We start from the raw sequence: 21,620 nt of genomic DNA on the forward strand, positions 1-21,620 counted from the left end.
GTGATCCAGCCCAGGCCTTTGCAAGCACCGTTCCTTCTTTCTAGAGTGCTCTTCCATTTCTGCTTCCCTCGCCGCCTTTTCGGGCCCTTCCTGGACCCCTCAGGGTGGCCAGGCTTCTGTTGTCTGGGCCTTGGTGGTCCGTGCACTCATCTCATGACCCGTGGCATGTGGCAGGTCATTGCCTGCTCCAGGGTGTCCCCTCCATCAGACTGGGAGCTCTGCAGGGGCAGGGAACGGGCCACATGTGCTCCCGGTTCAAAGCCTGGAACATAGTAGTCACTCAGGAATATTTGTGCAGGTGTGTAGCTCCTGATGAAAACTGGAATTGTGTTTTGTCATCTTGTCGCTGGCTGGGGAAGTGGTGGGAGTCCTCCAGCCCAGCATGTGGAAGGCGTGCTCTCGAGTCCCTTTCTTCTGTGTTCCGCAGATCATCACACAAGGACCATCACGTCATGCTGCTTTGACCCCGACAGCCAGAGGGTGGCTTCTGTCTCATTGGACAGGTGCATCAAGATCTGGGACGTTACATCCCAGGCCACACTGCTCACCATCACCAAGTGAGTTGGACCCCAGGAGATCAGAACGGAGTTTGGGTGGGGCATCCCCATTCATGCCCTCTTGGATTCCACACAAGCCAGCATCCATGTGGACACGTCTGTAGCTTGGTCATGGGTGCTCCGAGGAGGTTGGGGACAGGCAGGTGGGAGGGAGCCATCAGCTGCAGCCTGTGAGCTTGGCTGGGCCTCAGATGCATTTGTTTCAATGTGAGCCACTAGTGGAAACCATTGTGCAGAGAAGCCCACAAAATGTGAAGTTCCAGCATCTCCTGTAAAATGGGAAGGTCTGGCTGGGTGTGTGGCTCATGGCTGTAATCCCAGAGCTTTGGGAGGCCAAAGTGGGAGGATCACTTCAGGCCAGGAGTTCAACACCAGCCTGGGCAATGTCATGAGACCTCATCTCTGCAAAAAATTTAAAAATTAGCTGGGTGTGGTGTCACACACCTGTAGTCCCAGCTACTCATGAGGCTGAGGCTGGAGGATTGCTTGAGCCCAGGAGTTTGAGGCTGCTGTGAGCTATGATTGCACCAGTACACCCCAGCCTGGACAATGAAGTAAGACCCTGTCTAAAAAAAATAAATAGGCCAGGCATGGTGGCTCACGCCTGTAATCCCAGCACTTTGGGAGGCCTAGGTGGGAGGATCACGAGATCAGGAGATCGAGATCCTCCTGGCTAACACGGTGAAACCCCATCTCTACTAAAAATATAAAAAATTAGCCGGGTGAGGTAGTGGGCGCCTGTAGTCCCAGCTACTCGGGAGGCTCAGGCAGGAGAATGGCGTGAACCCGGAAATCAGAGGTTACAGTGAGCTGAAATAGCACCACTGCACTCTAGCCTGGGTAACAGAGCAAGACTCCTTCTCAAAAAATAAAATAAATAAATAAATAAATAAATAAAATGAATTAAGTCATTTTGGAGATACTACATTATCATTTAAAAAAATTTTGGGCCGGGTGCGGTGGCTGAGGCAAGAGAATCGCTTGAACCTAGGAGGAGGAGGTTGCAGTGAGCCGAGATTGTGCCACTGCACTCCAGCCTAGGTGACAGAGTGAGACTCTTGTCTCAAAAAAAAAAAATATATATATATATATACACACAACATAAAACATGACATTTTAACCATTTGTAAGTGTGCAATTCTCTGGCATTCATTACATTCACAGTGTTGTGCAACCATCACCACTATTTATTTCCAAAATGATTTCATCATCTCAGACAGAAGCTCTTACCCGTTAAGCAATAACTCCCCATTGCCCATGCCCCCAGCCCTGGGTAATGTTTATTCTACTTTCTGTCTCTATGAATTTGCCTATTCTGGGTATTTCATATAAGTAGAATCATACATTATTTGTCCTCTTGCGATGGGGTTATTTCACTTAAACTAATGTCCTCAAGGTTCATCTGTGTTGTAGCCTGCATTGGAACATCAGAACTTCATTCCTGTTTTTTTTTTTTTTTTTCCTTTGAGACTTAGTCTCTCTGTGTCGCCCAGGCTGGAGTGCAGTGGTGCCATCTCGGCTCACTGCAACCTCCGCCTCCCAGGTTCAAGTGATTTTCCTGCTTCAGCCTCCTGAGTAGCTGGGATTACAGGCGCCCACCACCACGCCTGGCTAATTTCTGTATTTTTAGTAAAGACAGGGTTTCACCGTGTTGACCAGGCTGGTCTCAAACTCCTGGCCTCGGCCTCCCACAGTGCTGGGATTAAGAACTTCATTCCTTTTGATGACTGAACAGTACTTCATTATAGGTGTACACACCATATTTTGTTTATCTGTTCATCTGTTGATGAACTCTTAGGCTGTTTCTGCCTTTTAGTTATTGGGAATAATGCTGCTGTGAACACATGTACATGTAACTTTGAGTTCCTGCTTTCAATTCTTTTCATTTTATTTCATTTCTTTTGAGACAGGGTCTTGCCCTGTTGCCCAGGCTGGAGTGCAGTGGTGTGATCATAGCTTACTGGAGCCTCGGATTCACGGGCTCAAGTGATCCTCTTGCCTCAACTTCCTGAGTAGCTGAGACTACGGGTGCACACCACCGTACCTGGCTAATTTTTAAGTTTTGTGGGTTTTTTTGTAGAGACAGGGTCTCATGATGTCTCCCAAGCTAGTCCTGAACTTTTCAACTCAAGTGATTCTCTCACTTTGGCCTTCCAAAGTTCTGGGATGACAGGTGTGAGCCACTGCACCTGGCCTGTTTTTAATTCTTTACTCTGTATACCCAGGAGTGGAATTGTTGGATCATATGGTAATACTGTGCTTAGCTTTTTCAGGAATGGGGACCTTGCTTATTAATTTTGCACTGAGAACTGAAAATGATATAGCCTGACTGAGATTATGAATTTTGTAAATCCTCCAGCAAGACCAGCTATAACATTTGCAGTGGTGCAATCTCGGCTCACTGCAACCTCTGCCTCCCGGGTTCAAGCAGTTCTCCTGCCTCAGCCTCCTGAGTAGCTGGGACTATAGGCGCCCGCCCCCATGCCCAGCTAATTTTTGTATTTTTAGTAGAGACAGGGTTTCACCGTATTGGCCAGGCTGGTCTTAAACTCCTGACCTTGTGATCCGCCCGCCTCGGCCTCCCAAAGTGCTGGGATGACAGGTGTGAGCCACTGTGCCTGGCCACACTGTGGTTTTCATTTACACTCTCATTCATATTGTTTTTCTCCTATAGGTAAAAAGTCATTTCTCTCTTGCTGCTCTCAAGGTATTTTTGTTGTCGTTAGTTTTCAGACGTGTAATTATGTGTCTGGGTGTAGATTTCTTTGGATTTATCTTGTTGGGTTTTACTCAGATTCTTGAATCTGTAAGTTTATATATTTTGCCAAATTTGGTAAAATTTCAGCCATTTAAAAAAGTCACTTATGAAGTTGACTCCGTCTTGTCCAGAATTGTACGTGCAGCATAGCCATTTTCACCAAACTTCTGTACAGGTGAAATGGCCTTCTGTGAGAAGTGGGATTTATGTGAGATGAGAGTCCATAGAGATACCTCTGGTTTATTTATTTATTTTATTTTATTTTATTTTATTTTTGAGATGAAGTCTCACTCTTGTCTCCCAGACTGGAGTGCAATGGCACGATCTCGGCTCACTGCAGCCTCCATCTCTTGATAGACCACGGGTTCAAGCGATTCTCTTGCCTCAGCCACCCGAGTAGCTGAGATTACAGGCGCCCACCACCAGGCCCAGCTTATTATTATTATTATTATTATTATTATTATTATTTTTTGAGACAGAGTCTTGCTCTGTCACCCAGGCTGGAGTGCAGTGGCCGGATCTCGGCTCACTGCAAGCTCCTCCTCTCGGGTTCACACCATTCTCCTGCCTCAGCCTCCCGAGTAGCTGGGACTACAGGCGCCCGCCACTTCGCCCGGCTAGTTTTTTTTGTATTTTTTAGTAGAGACGGGGTTTCACCATGTTAGCCAGGATGGTCTCGATCTCCTGACCTCGTGATCCGCCCGTCTCGGCCTCCCAAAGTGCTGGGATTACAGGCTTGAGCCACCGCGCCCGGCTATTTTTGTATTTTTAGTAGAGATGGGGTGTCACCATGTTGGCCATGCTGGTCTCGAACTCCTGACCTCAGGTGATCTGCCTGCCTCGGCCTCCCAAAGTGCTGAGATTACAGGTGTGAGCCACCACGCCCGGCCTATTTATTTAAAAATTGCTATGTCTTTTTTTTTTTTTTTTTTTACTTTAAGCTCTGGGATACATGTGCAGAATGTGCAGGTTTGTGCCATGGTGGTTTGCTGCACCTGTCAACCCGTCATCTAGGTTTTAAGCCCCACATGTGTTAGGTATTTGTCCTAATGCTCTCCCTCCCTTTGCCCCCGACCTCCTGGCAGGCCTCAGTGTGTGATGTTCCCCTCCCTGTGTCCACGTGTTCTCACTGTTCAACTCCCACTTATGAATGAGAATATGTGGTGTTTGGTCTTCTGTTCCTGTGTTAGTCTGCTGAGAATGATGTCCCTGCAAAAGACATGATCTCGTTCCTTTTTATGGCTGCATAGTATTCCATGGTGTGTATATACCACATTTTCTTTATCCAGTCTATCACTGATGGGCATTTGGGTTGATACCAAGTCTTTGCTATTGTGAATAATGCTGCAATAAACACATGTGTGCATGTGTCTTTATAGTAGAATGATTTATAATCCCTTTGGGTATACCTCTGGTTTAAACCTCAGTGACAGTGTCTGGCTTCTGGCAGAGCTTGCAGTCAACCTCCATGATATGCCAGCATGGTTCTTACCTCACCAGGCACTGGGAATTGGTGAGGTTTATCCTGGATGCCCCTGCGAAGTTGACATTTCTTCTCCTTTGGCCTTGCTTAGTTTGTGCATTTCAAAGAACCAAAATGGGTTCCAAAACTCTGACCTGAGCTGTAGAAAATCATTTCGCTCAACCTTTTCTTCCACTCAAATGATTGATTTTATGATCCGGGTTACTCAGAACTCAGAGAAAACTCTGCTTACAAGAGGAGGTGTGAATCACAGGAGAAAGACATTGAGGGTTACAAACAAAAAGTGGCAAAATACAGATAGGCTTTTTATTATTATTATTTTTCTGAAAAGGAAGATGCTTAAAAATGGGAATGAATAATCCCATGTTTTTTTTGTTTTTTTGTTTTTTCTGAGATAGAGTCTTGCTCTGTTGCCCAGGCTGGAGTGCAATGGCACAATCTTGGCTCACTGCAACCTCCACCTCCTGGGTTCAAGTGATTCTCCTGCCTCAGCCTCCAGAGTAGCTGGGACTACCGGAACGTGCTACCATGCCCAGCTAATTTTCATATTTTTTGTAGAGATGAGGTCTTGCTATGTAGCCCAGGTTGGTGTCAAAATCCTGGGCTCAAGCAATCCTTCCACCTAGGCCTCCCAAAGTGATGGGATTACAGGCATGAGCCACCGCACCCAGCCGAATAACCCAAAATTGTATTAATTAAATATACAACACTGAAATATACTTGAATAGCACTGAAGACAAATGAGGATACGAGCAAGAAAAAGGGAGAGTGAATAGTTGGGGTGGAGAAGCAGAGGAGTAAGGAAGAGAGGGGTGGAACAGGGGGAGACCGCGCCTGACACTGTGGGGGGAAAGATGGGGAGCAGGAGAGAGCCTCTGTGTAAGCACGATCCAGCACCAAGTCCCAAAAGCTGCCTGACAATCAACCGCTCCTGACACCAGCTGCTTTTCCCTCCAGTGCCAAGGGAATACTGCAGAATCTTCTCAAATGAGGGCAAGGCCGGGCGCGGTGGCTCACGCCTGTAATCCCTGCACTTTGGGAGGCCGAGGCGGGCGGATCACGAGGTCAGGAGATCGAGACCATCCTGGCTAACACGGTGAAACCCCATCTCTACTAAAATACAAAAAATTAGCCGGAAGTGGTGGCGGGCGCCTGTAGTCCCAGCTCCTCGGGAGGCTGAGGCAGGAGAATGGCGCGAACCTGGGAGGCGGAGCTTGCAGTGAGCTGAGATCAGGCCACTGCGCTCCAGCCTGGGCGACAGAGTGAAGACTCCGCCTCAAAAAAAAAAAAAAAAAAAGAGGGCAATTTGTGCCCCAGTGGACATTTGACAATGTCTGGACACGTCTTTTGTGGTCACAACTGGGTGTGGGGATTCCTGGCATCTAGTGAGGACAGGGATGCTGCTCCACCTCCTACAGAACATAGGACGGCCCCCACAACTCAGTGACCCAGCACAAAATGTCCACCTTGGTGTGGCTGGCCAGGTGCCGTGGCTCACGCCTGTAATCACAGTACAACTTTGGGAGGCCAAGGCAGGTGGATCACTGGAGCCCAGGAGTTTTGAGAGCAGCCTGGGTAACATAGCGAAACACTGTCTCTGTTATTTTATTTTTCTAAAAATTGGTGCGGTTGAGAAACGCTGGAACAGTGTGACAGGCTGAGCAATTCACGTCTGGACCACAGTAGGCAGTGATCAAAGGCAAGACGAACATGAGCTCACAGGAGATGCTGACTGACCCCCACTTAGGTATGTCTTCAGGTCCTCCAGGAGCAAAGCACTAATGTGTGCACCTCACCATCTGTGTTTCAGGGCACATTCCAATGCAATCTCAAACTGCTGTTTTACCTTCAGTGGCCATTTCCTGTGTACAAGCTCCTGGGATAAAAACTTAAAAATATGGAACGTCCACACAGGGGAGTTTCGAAACCGTGGAGCCTGTGTGACCCTGATGCAGGGCCACGAAGGTTCTGTCAGTTCCTGTCACTTTGCCAGAGACAGTGAGTAATTAACACACAGAAGGCCTCCATTCCTGTGGGAGTGCTGGGCAGAGTTCTCCATGTTCCGTTCAAATGGAGAAGCGATTTCCAATGATGCTGACGGGGAGGGCGGATTCTTCCCCACGAGAACAAAAAAGCCAAGAGGGAAGACCACAGGCACCGGTTTACAGTGGTAGAAACTCAGCTCAATGTGGCTTATGCAACCAAAGAAATTGATTAATCCTGTAATGGAAAACTCCAAGAGCAGGTCTGACTTCAGGCATCGATGGGACAAGAGAGTCAATGCTGCTGGGAACCCAACTCTTCCACTCTGTCTCTCAACCTAGCTTCCCTGTGTATCAGCCTTTACCCGCAAGGAGGCAAAGATGGCCAGATGTGGTGGCTCATGCCTGTAATCCCAATGCTTTGGGAGGCCGAGGTGGGAGGATTGCTTGAAGCCAGGAGTTCAAGACCAGCCTGGGCAACATAGCAAGACCCTGTCTCTACAAAAACACTAAAAAATTAGCTGAGTGTGGTGGTGCACACCTGTAGTCTCAGCTCAAGAGGCTGAGGTGGGAGGATCACTTGAGCCCAGGAGTTTGAGACTGCAGTGAGCTGTGATTGTGCTACTGTACTCCAGCCTGGGCAACAGAGTGAGACCCTGTGTCTTTAAAAAAAAAAAAAAAAAAAAAGGCCAGGCACAATGGCTCGCGCCTGTAATCCCAGCACTTTGGGAGGCTGAGGTGGGCGGATCACCTGAGGTCAGGAGTTCAAGATCAGCCTGGCCAACATGGTGAAACCCCATCTCTACTAAAAAATACAAAAATTAGCCAGGTGTGGTGGTGGGTGCCTATAATCCCAGCTACTCAGAAGACTGAGGCAGGAGAATCACTTGAATCCGGGAGGCGGAGGCTGCAGTGAGCCAAGATAGCACCACTGCACTCCAGCCTGGGTGACAGAGACTCTGTCTCAAAAAAAAAAAGTATATATATAATTATATATATATTTTTTAATCATATATAATTATATATAATTTTATTTTATATATTTTAATATATATATGTGTTTGTGTGTATATATATAAAATAAAAGAGATAAAGAGGACCTCTAGTGGTCCAGCTCAGCCTGGTTCTGGCCCCTGGCAGTCCTGGAGAAAGAGACCCTTTGTCTGATGGTGCCAGAACAAGTCCCAGGGAAGACTCCCATTGGCTCAGCTTGGGACACACGTCTATCTCTTAACGAATCACTGAGGGGGCAATGACAGCCTCTGATTGGCCAGGTCTGGGTGACTTGCCCACCTGCAGAGCTAGGGTTTGGGGTCAGAACCCCCTGATGCAGAGGGACTAAGAGTAGGCAAGGAGTGTTTCCCCACAGGAAATTGGGGAGCTGTTGCCAGATAAAGGGACATAGATGTGAATGGGGGCAGTGACAGGAAGCCACCGCGGCTAGCCAGCTCCAGGGAGGAAAGCGGGTGCTCTTGACACTCAGGAGCCAAACGTATGCTCCCCTATCCTGGTGAGAAGCTCTGTGTGTCTGGGGGCCTCAGCTGGCACACATGCCATTGGGGCCTGGCTTGAGAAGCGCTAGGGTGTTTCTGGGCAACTTTCCCTCTTCAGCAGCACCCCTTGTCTAAGTCCCACTGTGAGACGCCCTGCCACCTTCTGTCCTTGGCTTTACGGGGTTCAGAATCACATGCAGTTGAGCCAAAATCATGCCACTGCGCTCCTGTACTCCAACCTGTGTGACGGAGTGAGACTCTGTCTCAAAAAAAAAAAAAAAAAGAATCACGTGCAGTCAATCATTATTATTCCAGATTCTGTATTTGTGAATTCACCTTCTTGCTGATATCTATTTGGAAACTTAAAGTCAACATTCATGGCACTTTCGAGGTCACTCACAGATGTGAAAAGCAGCAAAAAATCTAAGTCACCTCCCAGCTGAGGTTGGACAAGGCAACACTCTGCCTTCTTGTTTCATCTCCCACGTGGTAAAATGTCCTTTATGTGTTCTATTTAGTGCCACCGTTTGTTTGATTGTTTGTTTGTTTGTTTTGCTCCCTCTGTTGCCCAGGCTGGAGTGCAGTTGCGCGATCTTGGCTCACTGCAACCCCCGCCTCCCGGGTTCAAGTGATTCTCCTGTCTCAGCCTTCCAAGAAGCTGGGATTACAGGTGCACACTACCATGCCTGGCTAATTTTTGTGTTTTTAGTAGAGATGGGGTTTCACCATGTTGGCTAGGCTGGTCGTGAACTCCTGTCCTCATGTGATCTGCCTGCCTCCACCTCCCAAAGTGCTGGGATTACAGACATGAGCCACCACACCCAGGCTTTCTTTTGGTGATTTTCCTGTGTAAAATGGCTCCCTTGGCCATGCGTGGTGGCTCACAGCTTGAATTTCAGTGCTGGGGAGGCTGAGGCGGGAATATTGCTTGAGCCCAGGAGTTCGAGATCAGCCTGGGCAACATAGTGAGACCCCATCTCTACCAAAAAAAAAAAAAATTTAGCTAGGTATGCTGGCACCTGCTTGTAGTCCCAGCTACTGGGGAACTGAAGTGGGAGGATCACTTGAGACCAGGAGTTTGAAGCTGCTATGAGCTAGGATTGCACCACTGCACTCTAGCTTGGGTGACAGAGCAAGACCTTGTCTCTAAACATAAATAAATAAATAAATAAATAAATAAATAAATAATAAATAAATAAATAAATAAAATGATCCCTAACCACAGTGCGGAAGTGCTGTTTACTGTTCCTAAGTGCAAGAGCGCTATGACGGGGAAAATGCATGCATCCATTCATGCATGAGTTATAGCTGTTGGCTGTGAGTTCAATGTAAACAAATCAACAGTGTATATGCAATAAGGTGTCTTTAAACAGAAACACACATAAAACAAGGTTACGTACTGATCAACTGATGAGAATGTGACCAGAGGCTCACAGGAACCTGACCCTGTATTTCCCCTACGAGTGATGGCTCAGTATTTGTTAATTTAGTGTCTGCAAAAACTACAGAGGCCGCCAACCTTTTTGGGGCCAGGGACCGGTTTCATGGAAAACAACTTTTCCATAAACGGGAGGTGTGGGGGATGGTTTCGGGATGATCCAAGTGTATTTCATTTATTGTGCCCATTATTTTTATTATTATTACATTGTAATATACAGTGAACTACAAGTCACCATCATGTAGAATCAGTGGGAGCCCTGAGCTTGTTTTCCTGCAACGAGATGGTCCCATCCGGGGCTGATGGGAGACAGTGACAGATTCGTCAGGCATTAGATTCTCATAAAGAGTGCACAGCCTAGATCCCTCGCATGTGCAGTTCACAATACGGTTCATGCTCCTGTGAGAATCGAATGCTGCAGCTGATCTGACCGGAGGCAGAGCTCAGATGGTAATATGAGCGATGGGGAGCGGCTGTAAATACAGATGAAGCTTTGGCTCGCTTGCCCACTGCTCACTGTCTGCTGTGTGGCCCAGCTCCCAACAGGCCACGGATTGGTACCAGTCTGTGGCCCAGGGGTTGGGGACCCCTGTCATAGAACATAACTACCGTGAATGATGAGAATCAGATGTAATTGGCTTGGGGTGATGGAGCCACCCCAGGATGGGGTTTCAGTGTCATCAGAATAGGCTGAGGTGGCACGTTGCCAAGGCATCTTCAGCTGGCTTTGGGCTCACTTGGCTTAGAAATATGACCCCCATCTCCACCCTTTCATTTTCTGCTGCAGGCTCTTTTCTCATTTCTGGAGGATTTGATAGGACTGTGGCTATTTGGGACGTAGCAGAAGGCTACCGGAAGCTCTCCTTGAAGGTACATGTGGCCAGCATGAGATTGAGGATCTGAACTTCCCTCCTGAGTCCTTCCCGTGCTCAGTGCTGGGTGCTGGGGACACAGCCATGGGCGACACAGGTCTAGATGCCTCCGTGGGCTGATGAAGGACAGACAGGAAGCCAGCAAATACACCACCGACAGTGAGGAGTGAAATGGAGAAACCACAACAGGGTGACATGATGGTGACAGATGCGGGGGACCCATCCACACTGCACGGGCAGGGAGAGCTTCCCGCAGAAGGAGGTGTTTGAGCTGAGCACAGAAAGGACTGCCTAAGTGGGGATCTTGAAGAAGAAGGGCAGTCCAAGCAGAAGGAACAGCTGATGCAAAAACCCCGAGGTGGGAGTGTCCAAGAACAGCAGAAGTTACTGTGCAGGGCTGGGCGCGGTGGCTCACGCCTGTAATCCCAGTACTTTGGGAGGCTGAGGTGGGTGGATCACCTGAGGTCAGGAGTTTGAGACCAGCCTGGCCAACATGGTGAAACCCCTGTCTTTACTAAAAATACAAAAATCAGCTGGGTGTGGTGGTGCGAACCTGTAGTCCCAGCTACTTGGGAGGCTGAGGTGGGAGGATCGTTTGAACCCAGGAGGCAGAGGTTGCAGTGGGCTGAGATTGTGCCATTGCACTCCAGCCTGGGTGATCGAGCGAGGCTGTGTCTCTAACAAAACAAAACAAACAAAAACCAGAAATGACCATGAAGAGCGACACATACCATAGTGAGGCATGCACAGAAAGCGTGGGGCTCCAAAATGGAGATGTCAACTGGATGCTCTGGGGTACATGTGAGAGGAGCCCCAACTCAGAGTGGCTCTATGATAAGGGGATGTGTTATCCAACACAGCAAGAACCCACGATTGCCTCATGCTGTGCCCCTGTTCCCCCAAGGGGCCCTGCACGCCAGGATTTCTGCACACTCCCTGGTTTCACGATCTCACTGTCACCTTCGGCTGTGAATGCGTGCATCCCTGATTCTTGGTCTTTCTGTCCCCAGGGACACAAAGTAGACATGTGTCCTCCAGCAGCCCATGTTCAGGTCCCTGGGGCTGGTCTATCTGAGCTGTCTTCTCCTAGGACTTGGGGAGACAAAGCGAGTTTACTCACAGCAAATAAACAGCTTAAAATGGAATGTTAAACCTCTCTGTGCTTAAAATCTGTCTGTCATCTGGGCACAGTGGCTCATGCCTGTAATCCCAGCAGTTTGGGAGGCTGAGGCTGGAGGATCATTGGAAGTCAGGAGTTCGAGACCAGCCTGGCCAACATAGTGAAACCCTATCTCTACTAAAAATATAAAAATTAGCCAGATGTGGTGATGCCCACCTGTAGCCCCAGCTACTTGGGAGGCTGAGGCATAAGAATCTCTAAAGCCTGGGAGGCAAGGCTGCAGTGAGCTGAGACTGCACCACTGGACTCCAGCCTGGGTGACAGAGCTGGTTGTTCTATTCTCTCTCCTCTTCTCTCCTCTCTGTCTGTTCTCCCATCTCCAAACTCCTGTCCTTTTATCACACTAAGCGGTTTAACCTTCTCTCTGATTCCTTTTTCTCTGACCACACGATGGCCTCACTTTCTGCCTCTTTCCGTAGGGGGAAGGCCGAAGAAGGACAGAGATGCTGGCATAAAACCCAGCCATCATTCAGTGCCTGAGGCAGCAATAGCAGCTATCTGCTCTGAGCTCCTTTTTTTTTTAAGATGGAGTCTCTGCTGGAGTGCAGTGGCGCGATCTCAGCTCACTGCAACCTCTGCCTCCCAGGTTCACGCCATTCTCCTGCCTCAGCCTCCCGAGTAGCTGGGACTACAGGCGCCTGCCACCACACCTGGCTATACATATATATATATATATATTTTGTATTTTTTAGTAGAGACGGGGTTTCACCGTGTTAGCCAGGATGGTCTCGATCTCCTGACCTTGTGATCCGCCTGCCTCGGCCTCCCAAAGTGCTGGGATGACAGTTGTGAGGCACCGCGCCCGGCCTGCTCTGAGCTCCTATTTACCTAAAGAAAACATCCCACTCCTCCTCTGCTTAAGCCACAGTGGATCAAGTCTACAGTTACTGGGAGCCAAAAGCCCCTCACTTACAGGGCCTCTGAGGGGTATTCCCTAGAACAAAGAACACAAACGAAAACCTGAGACCAGCTGGGAATATAATATTTCTCCCCCAATCCTGCTAAACACCCGAGTACTATATTAAGAAACCATACACAGTGGCACACAGATTTGTGGTCCTAGCTACTTGGGAGGCTGAGGCAGGAGAAGCACTTGAGCTCAGGAGGTAGAGGCTGCGGTGAGCTATGATTGAGCTGCTACACTCCAGCCTGGGGGACAGAGTGAGACCCTGTCTCAAAATAAAAATAACTAAATAAATAAATATAGAGTGGGCAGGGCGTGGTGGCTCATGCCTGTAATTCTAGCACTGTGTGAGGATTAGGCGGGCAGATCACTTGAGGTCAGGAGTTTGAGACCAGCCTGGCCAACATGGTGAAACCCCGTCTCTACTAAAAATAGAAACATTAGCTGGGCATGGTGATGGGCACCTGTAATCCCAGCTACTTGGGAGGCCGAGGCTGGAGAATCGCTTGAACCCAGGAGGTGAAGGTTGCAGTGAGTGGAGATTGCGCCACTGCACTCCAGCCTGGGCGACAAGAGCAAAACTCTGTCTCAAAAACAAACCAAAAAAAAAAACCCCCAAAAAACTACAGCAAAAAAACATAGAATGTACATATATCCCACATCTTTACACTTTGTATTCCACCCTAAATGTTGTTGATGAAACCAAGGAAGTACAATGAGCTGCTCTGCTCTTTTTTTTTTTTTTTTTTTTTTTTTTTTGAGACAGTCTCGCTCTGTCGCCGAGGCTGGAGTGCAGTGGCATGATCATGACTCACTGCAGCCTCAACCTCCCCGGGCTCAGGTGACTCTCCCACTTTAGCCTCCTGAGTAGTTGGGATTACAGAGGCATGTCACACCATGCCCAGTTAATATTTTGTATTTTTAGTAGAGACGGGATTTCACTACGTTGTCCAGGCTGGTCTCAAACTCCTGGACTCAAGCGATCTGTCCACCTCAACCTCCCAGAGTGCTGGGATTACAGGCATGAGCCACTGCGCTCAGCCAGCTACTCTGAAATGTTAGCAACCCTGGGTTCTTGACTCTTTGTTGTTTTTTTAGAATGGGACCTCACTCTGTTGCCCAGGCTAAAGTGCAGTGGTACAATCATGGCTCACTGAAGCTTCTATCTCCTGGGCTCAGGTGACCCTCCCGCCTCGGCTTCCCAAAGGGCAGGTTGCAGGTGTGAGCCACCACACCCAGCTTGTTTTTGTTGTTTTTTCAAAATTATTTTCTCCAGGTTTTCATTAAAATTTGTTATTTCTTCAGGGCCATAATGACTGGGTGATGGATGTTGCCATTAGCAACAACAAGAAATGGATCCTGTCTGCTTCCAAGGTAAAAGTGGACAAGCTTACAATATCGATCACATTCGTCAGAATTGGTGATAGCGGAAGAGTTATTGCCATGTATAAAATTCCTGGGTGGGCTCGGTGAGCTGTACCTGGCTGGGCCATAGTGTTCACGGAGCTGCCTGGGAATGGGGAGAGCGTGTCCTTCCGTCCGCAAATGCAAGGAGTTTCCAGGTATTTCTGTGTCTGCACTGTTGACATTTGAACTTTGTTGGAAAAAGAGTCTGACTGGATCGGTGAGCAGTGGAGCCAATGGGGGGCTTGAAGGGAAAGCATTAGCTAATGGATAAGCCTTGGAGACCACCCAGCTACTTGGGAGGCTGAGGTGGGAGGATGGCCTGAGCCTGGCAGGTCGAGGCTGCAGTAAGTCGTGATGGCATCACTGCACTCCAGCCTGGGCCAAACAATGAGACCCTGTCTAAAAACAAAAAGCTGGGTGTGGTGGCTGCTCATGTCTGTAATCCCAGCACTTTGGGAGGCCAAGGTAGGCAGATAGCTTGAGCTCAGGAATTTGAGACCAGCCTAGGCAATGTGGCGAAACCCTGTCTCTACAAAAAATTAGCCAGGCATAGTGATGTGAGCCTACAGTCTCAGTTACTCCAGGCCCACCTACTTGGGAGGCTGAGATGGGAGGAATGCTTCAGCTTAGGAGGCTGAGGCTGCAGTGAGCTGTGACCATGCCATTATACTCCAGCCTGGGTGACAGAGTGAGAACTTGTCTCTTAAAAAAAAAAAAGTATTGAATATTTAAACTTTTGGCTAGGCACAGTGGCTCATGCCTGTAATCCTAGCACTTTGGGAGGCAGAGGCAGGAGGTTCGCATGAGCCCAGGGGTTTAGGACCAGCTTGGGCAACATAGTGAAACCCTGTCTTTACCAGAAATACAAAAAATTAGCTAGGAATGGTGGTGCACACCTGTAGTTCCAGCTACTCAGGAGTCTGAGATGGGAGGATGGTTTGAGTATGGGAGGCGGAGGCTGCAGTGAGCCATAATCATGCCACTACACTCTATCCTGGGTGACAGAGCTAGACCCTGTGTCCAACAAATAAATAAATAAATTTTGTAGGTTATATTATATATTCTTAACATACATAGAGGTAAGACTGTTTAAAACAGCAAACACAAATAAAATAGAACTGATTAAACACATATCACTTATATTTAATATAAAGCAGTGACTTCATTCTATGAGGCCAGCACCAGTTGGATATCAAAGCCAAGTACAAATGTCACAAGAAAAGAAAATTACAGACCAATGTCTCTTGTTAATATAGATGCAAATATGCTCAACATAATATGGGCAGATAAAATCCAATAGTACATTAAAAGGATTGTTTACCATGACCAAGTGGGATTTGTTCCAGGGATACAGGGTGGCTCAACATAAAATCAGTGTGATATATCACATTAATAGAACAAAGGGAAAAACACCTATACGATCATTTCAACTGACACAGAAAAGCATTTGAAAAAATCCAAAACCCTTTCATGATAATAATAAAAAACTCAGAAAGCTAGGAATAAAGGGAAAATTCCTCAACATGATAAAGAGTGTTTATAAAAAATCTGCAGCTAACATGATTCTCAGTGGTAAAAGACTAAAATTTTTCTTCCTTAAGATCAGGATCAGGACAAGGATGCCTACTTTCACTGCTACTATTCAGTATTGTACTGGAAGTGCTAGCCAGAGCTATTAGACAAGAAAAAAATAAATAAAAGGCATCCAAATTGAAAAGGAAGAGGTAAAATTTTCTTCCTTCCCTTCGTTCCCTCCCTCCCAACTTGCCTGCCTGCCTCTCCTTCCTGTCTTCCTCCTCTCCTCTTCTCTCTCCTCTCCCCTCCCCTCCCCTCTCCTCCCCTCCCCTCCTCTTTTCTTCTCTCTCTCTCCCTTCCTTCCTTCCTTCCTTCCTTCCTTCCTTCCTTCCTTCCTTCCTTCCTTCCTTCCTTCCTTCCTTCTTCTTTCTTTCTTCCCAGGGTCTCATTCTGTCATCCAGGCTAGAGTGCAGTGGCACAATCTCAGCTCACTGAAACCTCCATCTCCTTTTGGTAGAAACGGGATTTCACCATGTTGTCCAGGCTGGCCTTGAACTCCTGACTTCAAGTGATCTGCCGGCCTTGGCCTCTCAAAGTGCTGGGATTACAGGTGTGAGCCACTAGGCCCAGTCAAAATGATTTCTTTCTTTTTTTTTTTTTTTTGAGATGGAGTCTTGCTCTGTCGCCTAGGCTGGCGTGCAGTGGCATGATCTCGGCTCATTGCAACCTCCATCTTCTGGGTTCAAGCAATTCTCCTGCCTCAGCCTCCTGAGTAGCTGGGATTACAGGCATGTGCCACTATGCCCGGCTAATTTTTTGCATTTTTAATAGAGACGGGGTTTCACCATGTTGGCAAGGCTGGCCTTGAACTCCTGACCCCATGATCCGCCTGCCTCTGCCTCCCAAAGTGCTGGGATTACAGGCATGAGCAACCATGCCTGGCCCCAAAATTATTTCTATTCGTAGGTGGCATGATCATAAATATAGAAAATCCCAAAGAATTCACACGAAAGCTACTAAAGCTAATAAATGAATTCAACAAAGTTTCAGGGTACAAAATCAACACAAAAAAAGCAGTTGTGTTTCTATACACCAGCAATGAACAATCTGAAAAGAAAAAGCAATTCCATTTACAATGGCATCTAAAACAATACTTATGAATAAATCTAACAAAGGCGGTGAAAGACTGGCACAATGAATACTGTAAAGTATTGCTTAAAGAAATTAAAGAAGACCTGAATGAATGGAAAGACACCCTATATTCATGGACAGGAAGACTCATCATTAAGATGTCAGTACCACTCAAAGTAATCTACAGATTCTGCATAATCCCTATCAAAATTCCAACAGCATTTTCATATGAAATTGCAAGGGGCCCCGAATAGCCAAAACAATCCTGAAGAAGGAGAAGGAGAAGGAGAAGGGGAAGGAGAAGAATAAGAGGGGGAAGGAGAAGAATAAGCGGGAGAAGGAGAAGAAGCAAATTGGAGGACTCACACTTCCTGACTTTGAAGTTACTGCAAGTCTATAGTAATTAAAACAGTGTGGTTCTGGTATAGGGACAGACATATAGACTGATGGCTTAGAATAGAAAGCCCAGAAATAAGGGATTTTTGACAAGGGTGCTGAGACCATTCAATGGAGAAGGGACAGTCTTTTCAACAAATGCTTCTAGGAAAATTGGAAATTTACATGCAAAGGATGAAACTGCACCCTTACCTAATACTGTGTAGAAAAATTAACTCAGGATCAAACACCTTAACTTGAGAGCTAAAATGTAAAACCCTTAGAAGAAAACAGTAGAGAAAATCTTCATGATATTGAATTTGGCAGTGATTTCATGGATATGACAACAAAAGTACAGGCAATGAGAGCAAAAAGAGACAACCTAACCTTCGTCAAAATTAAGAACTTTTGTGCATCAAAGGGTAATATCAAGAAAGTGAAAAGACAGCTTAGAGAATGGGAGAAAATAGTTGCACATCATGTATCTGATAAGGGATTAATATGCAGAATACATAAAGAACTTTGAAGACTCAACAACAAAAAACAACCCAATTCAAGGATAGGCAAAAGACTCGAATAGACATTTCTCCAAAGAAGATATACAAATGGCCAAGAAGCATATGACAAGATGCTCAACATCATTAGTCATTAGGGAAACGCACATCAAAAGCATTGTGAGGTACCACTTCACATCTACTAGGAGGTCTATAATAAAAAATATTCAGAAAATAATGAATGTTGGCAAAGGATGTGGAGCAACTGGAACGCTTGTGCATGACTGATGGGAATGTAAAATAGTGCAGCTGCTGTGGGAAATGGTTTGGCAGTTCCGCAAAAGCTTAAGCGGAACTACCATGTGATCCGGCAACTCCACTTTTGGGTGTTTTGTTGGGTTGGTTGGTTGGTTTGTTTGAGACGGAGTTTCACTCTTGTCGCCCAGGCTAGAGTGCAATGGCGTGATGTCCACTTACTGCACCCTACTCCTCCTGGGTTCAAGTGATTCACCTGCCTCAGCCTCCTGAGTAGCTGGGATTACAGGTGTGTGCCACTATGCCCAGCTAATTTTTGGGTTTTCAGTAGAGACAGGGTTTCACCATGTTAGCCAGGCTGGTCGCGAACTCCTGACCTCAGGTGATCCACCCGCCTCGGCCTCCCAAAGTGCTGGGATTATAGGTGTGAGCCACTATGCCCTGCCCACTTTTGGGTTTATATTCAAAAGAACTGAAGGCAGGGCCTTATTGATACTTATATGCCAACGTTCACAGTAGCATTATTTATAATAGCTAAAAGGTAGAAGAGACCTAGGTGTTGGATGAATGGATACATAAAGTGTGATCTATCCATACAAGGGAATTCAGCCATAAAAAGGGGGAAATTCTGACATGCTACATCATGGATGAATCTTGATGACATGCTAAGTGAAATAAGCCAGTCACAAAAGGGCAAATACGGTAATGATTCTTCTTAGACCAGGAATCCAGCATAGCCAAATTCAGAGACAGAAGGTAGAATGGTGGTTGCCAGAGGCTGGAGGGTGGGGAGAAAGTAATTATTTAATGGGTAATGGAGTTTTTGTTGGGGATGATGAAAAAGTTTTGAGTATAGAGAGTGGTTATGGTGACAGAAGATTGTGAATGTATTTAATGTGACTTAATTGTATACTTACAAATTGTTAAAATGATATTATGTTGTATATATTTTATCACAAGTTAAAAAAACCAACAATGACATGTTTCTTTCTGTCCCTTAATACAGTAGGATATCTTTGCTTTTCTGTTTCCATGGCAAATAATACTTCTCTGAACTGCTTGCAACCTTCAGGACATCCTTTTAGTTTCTGTAGTGGTAAAACTGAACACTGTCAAATGTAAAACTCGCTTTGATTCGCAGCTCTGTTCTTATCAAGCCCACATTATACTGATTCCTGGTGTCAGCCCAATGTGATAACTTCAAGCTAAATATCCCCTCAGCAAAATCATTTGAGCATGGATACTTAACATTTCACTTACTGGCTGGGGATGGTGGCTCATGCCTATAATCTCAGCGCTTTGGGAGGCCGAGGCAAGTGGATCACCTGGGGTCAGGAGTTCGAGACCAGCCTAGCCAACATGGTGAAACCCCGTGTGTACTAAAAATACAAAAATTAGCCAGGCTTGGTGGCGCGTGACTGTAGTCCCAACTACTTGGGAGACTGAGGCAGGAGAATCGCTTGAACTAGGGAAGGGGAGGTTGCAGTGAGCCAAGATCAAGTCATGGCACTCTAGCCTGGGTGACAGGGTGAGACCCAGTCTCAAAAAAAAAAAAAAAAAAAAAAAGATTTTACTTACTGGCAACAACAGGTTCTTTGATTTGCAGGCTTTATTTCCCAGCACTCCAAAAATGTTCAATGCACTAAATCTATAAGCTTGCTTTAAAAGACCAGGTATTTGTCAGTGAAGTCCTTTGCACTATAAACTCATGGTATAGGCTCTATCTATCTAAAATGTGCATTATTTATTTATTTATTTAATTTTATTTTTGAGACGGAGTTTCTCTCTTGTTGCCCAGGCTGGAGTGCAATGGTGCAATCTTGGCTCACCGCAACCTCTGCCTCCTGGGTTCAAGCGATTCTCCTGCCTCAGCCTCCTGAGTAGCTGGGATCACAGGCATGTGCCACCATGCCCGGCTGATTTTGTATTTTTAGTAGAGATGGGGTTTCTCCATGTTGGTCAGGCTGGTCTCGAACTCCTGTCCTCTGGTGATCTACCCACCTCGGCCTCCCAAAAATGCTGGCATTACAGGCGCGAGCCACTGCGTCTGGCCCATTTATTTATGTTTTAAAGAGACAGGGTCTTGCTATGTTGCCCAGACTGGAGTGCAGTGGCACAATCTCAGCTCACTGCAGCCTCAGTCTCCCAGGCTCAGGCAATCCTCCTTCCTTAGCCTCCCCAGTAGCTGGGATTACAGGTGCCTGCCACCATGCCTGGCTAATTTTTTGTATTTTTAGTGGAAACGGGGTTTGGCCTTGTTCTCCAGGCTGATCTCAAACTCCTGGCCTCAAGTGATTCACCCGCCTTGGCCTCCCAATGTGCTGGGATTACAGGCATGAGCCACTGTGCCCGGCCCATTTTAACATCTTTTCTATGCTCAGAAATGATAATAGCCATCTTGTAGGCACATGTTTAAGGAAGATATCTCCATTTCGCTAATTGAAAATCTTGGCTGGGCATGTTGTTTCATGCCTGTAATGCCAGCAATTTGGGAGGCTGAGGTGGACAGATTGCCTGAGCCCAGGAGTTTGAGACCAGCCTGGGTAACATGCCAAAATCCCGTCTCTACTAAAAATACAAAAAATTAGTGGGATATAGTGGTGTGTGCCTGTAGTCCCAGCTATTCAGGAGGCCAAGGCAGGAGAATCACTGGAGCCTGGGAGGCAGAGGTTGTAGTGAGCTGAGAGCACACCACTGCACTCCAGCCTGGGTGACAAAATAAAACCTTGTCTTATAGAAAGAAAAAAAAAAAAATCTCATTAAGTGCTTCTGTACATTTTGAGGAAGGTGAAAAGTGGCCCCAAACTTTTATTATGAAAGACCCAACATTATAGGTAAGAAAACCACACTCCCTTTTTAGGAGTTTTGTGTACAAAGTGTGCAGGCCATTTGGCATTGCATTTGCTTCGGTAAGAAATTTACAGAAGGAATGGAATTTGCCAAAATTTACAACGGCACTGTCTGCTGAATATGGAGATAGACAAGCAAAGTCTAGTTTGCATTTAGATGAGGACCAACATGCTTTGGTTTTCTGCAGTTTTATCAAAATCTTCATAGAAATCCAGAAGATTAAAAACTCCAACTTAATTTTTTTAGAGACAGGGTCTCACCATGTCACTCAGGCTGCAGTGCAGTGGCGCGATCATAGCTCACTGCAGCTTCAAACTCCTGGGCTCAGGTAATCCTCTTGCCTCAGCCTTCCGAGTAGCTGGGACTACAGGTGTGCATCACCACACCCAGCTAATTAAAAAAAATTATTATTATTAATTTTTTGAGACACAGTCTCGCTCTGTCACCCAGGCTGGAGTGCAATGGTACAATCTCAGCTTACTGCAACCTCTGCCTCCCAGGTTCAAGCGATTCTCCTGCCTCAGTCTCCTGAGTAGCTGGGATTATGGGCATGCAGCACCATACCTGGCTAATTTTTGTATTTTTAGTAGAGACAGGGTTTCGCCATGTTGGCCAGGCTAGTCTCAAACTCCTGACCTCAGGTGATCCGCATGCCTTGGCCTCCAAAAGTGCTGGGATTGCAGGTGTGAGCCACCATGCCCGGCCTAACAAATTTTTTTTTTTTTTATTCTGCAGACACAAGGTCTCGCTATATTGCCCAGGCTGGTCTTGAATTCTTGGGCTGAAGCCATCCTCCCGCATCTGCCTCTCAAAGTGCTGGGATTACAGGTGTGAGCCACCATGCCCAGCTTGAAACTAACTTTCAAATTAAAGTAGCTAAGAGCAAGGAGGACATTTTTTGTTGCCACGATTTGGCAAATCACTTG

At 46.7% G+C, this 21,620-nt stretch overlaps 1 protein-coding gene across 2 annotated transcripts in view; it reads left to right on the plus strand.

The window, feature by feature from the left end:
• WDR88 (WD repeat domain 88) overlaps positions 1-21,620 on the plus strand; it is a 46,772-nt gene that overhangs the window by 19,584 nt on the left and 5,568 nt on the right. For both annotated transcript variants that reach the window (XR_013410418.1, XM_015123506.3), the window contains exons 6-9: positions 428-557; positions 6,609-6,796; positions 10,499-10,581; positions 13,973-14,041. Coding sequence is in view for 1 of the 2 variants with exons in the window: in XM_015123506.3 (XP_014978992.3) it covers positions 428-557; positions 6,609-6,796; positions 10,499-10,581; positions 13,973-14,041 (470 nt within the window). In the remaining variant the exon portion in view is untranslated. The remainder of the gene's footprint in view (positions 1-427; positions 558-6,608; positions 6,797-10,498; positions 10,582-13,972; positions 14,042-21,620) is intronic.

The sequence above is a fragment of the Macaca mulatta genome, chromosome 19, assembly GCF_049350105.2.
Source record: "Macaca mulatta isolate MMU2019108-1 chromosome 19, T2T-MMU8v2.0, whole genome shotgun sequence".
NCBI classification, from domain to species: domain Eukaryota; kingdom Metazoa; phylum Chordata; class Mammalia; order Primates; family Cercopithecidae; genus Macaca; species Macaca mulatta.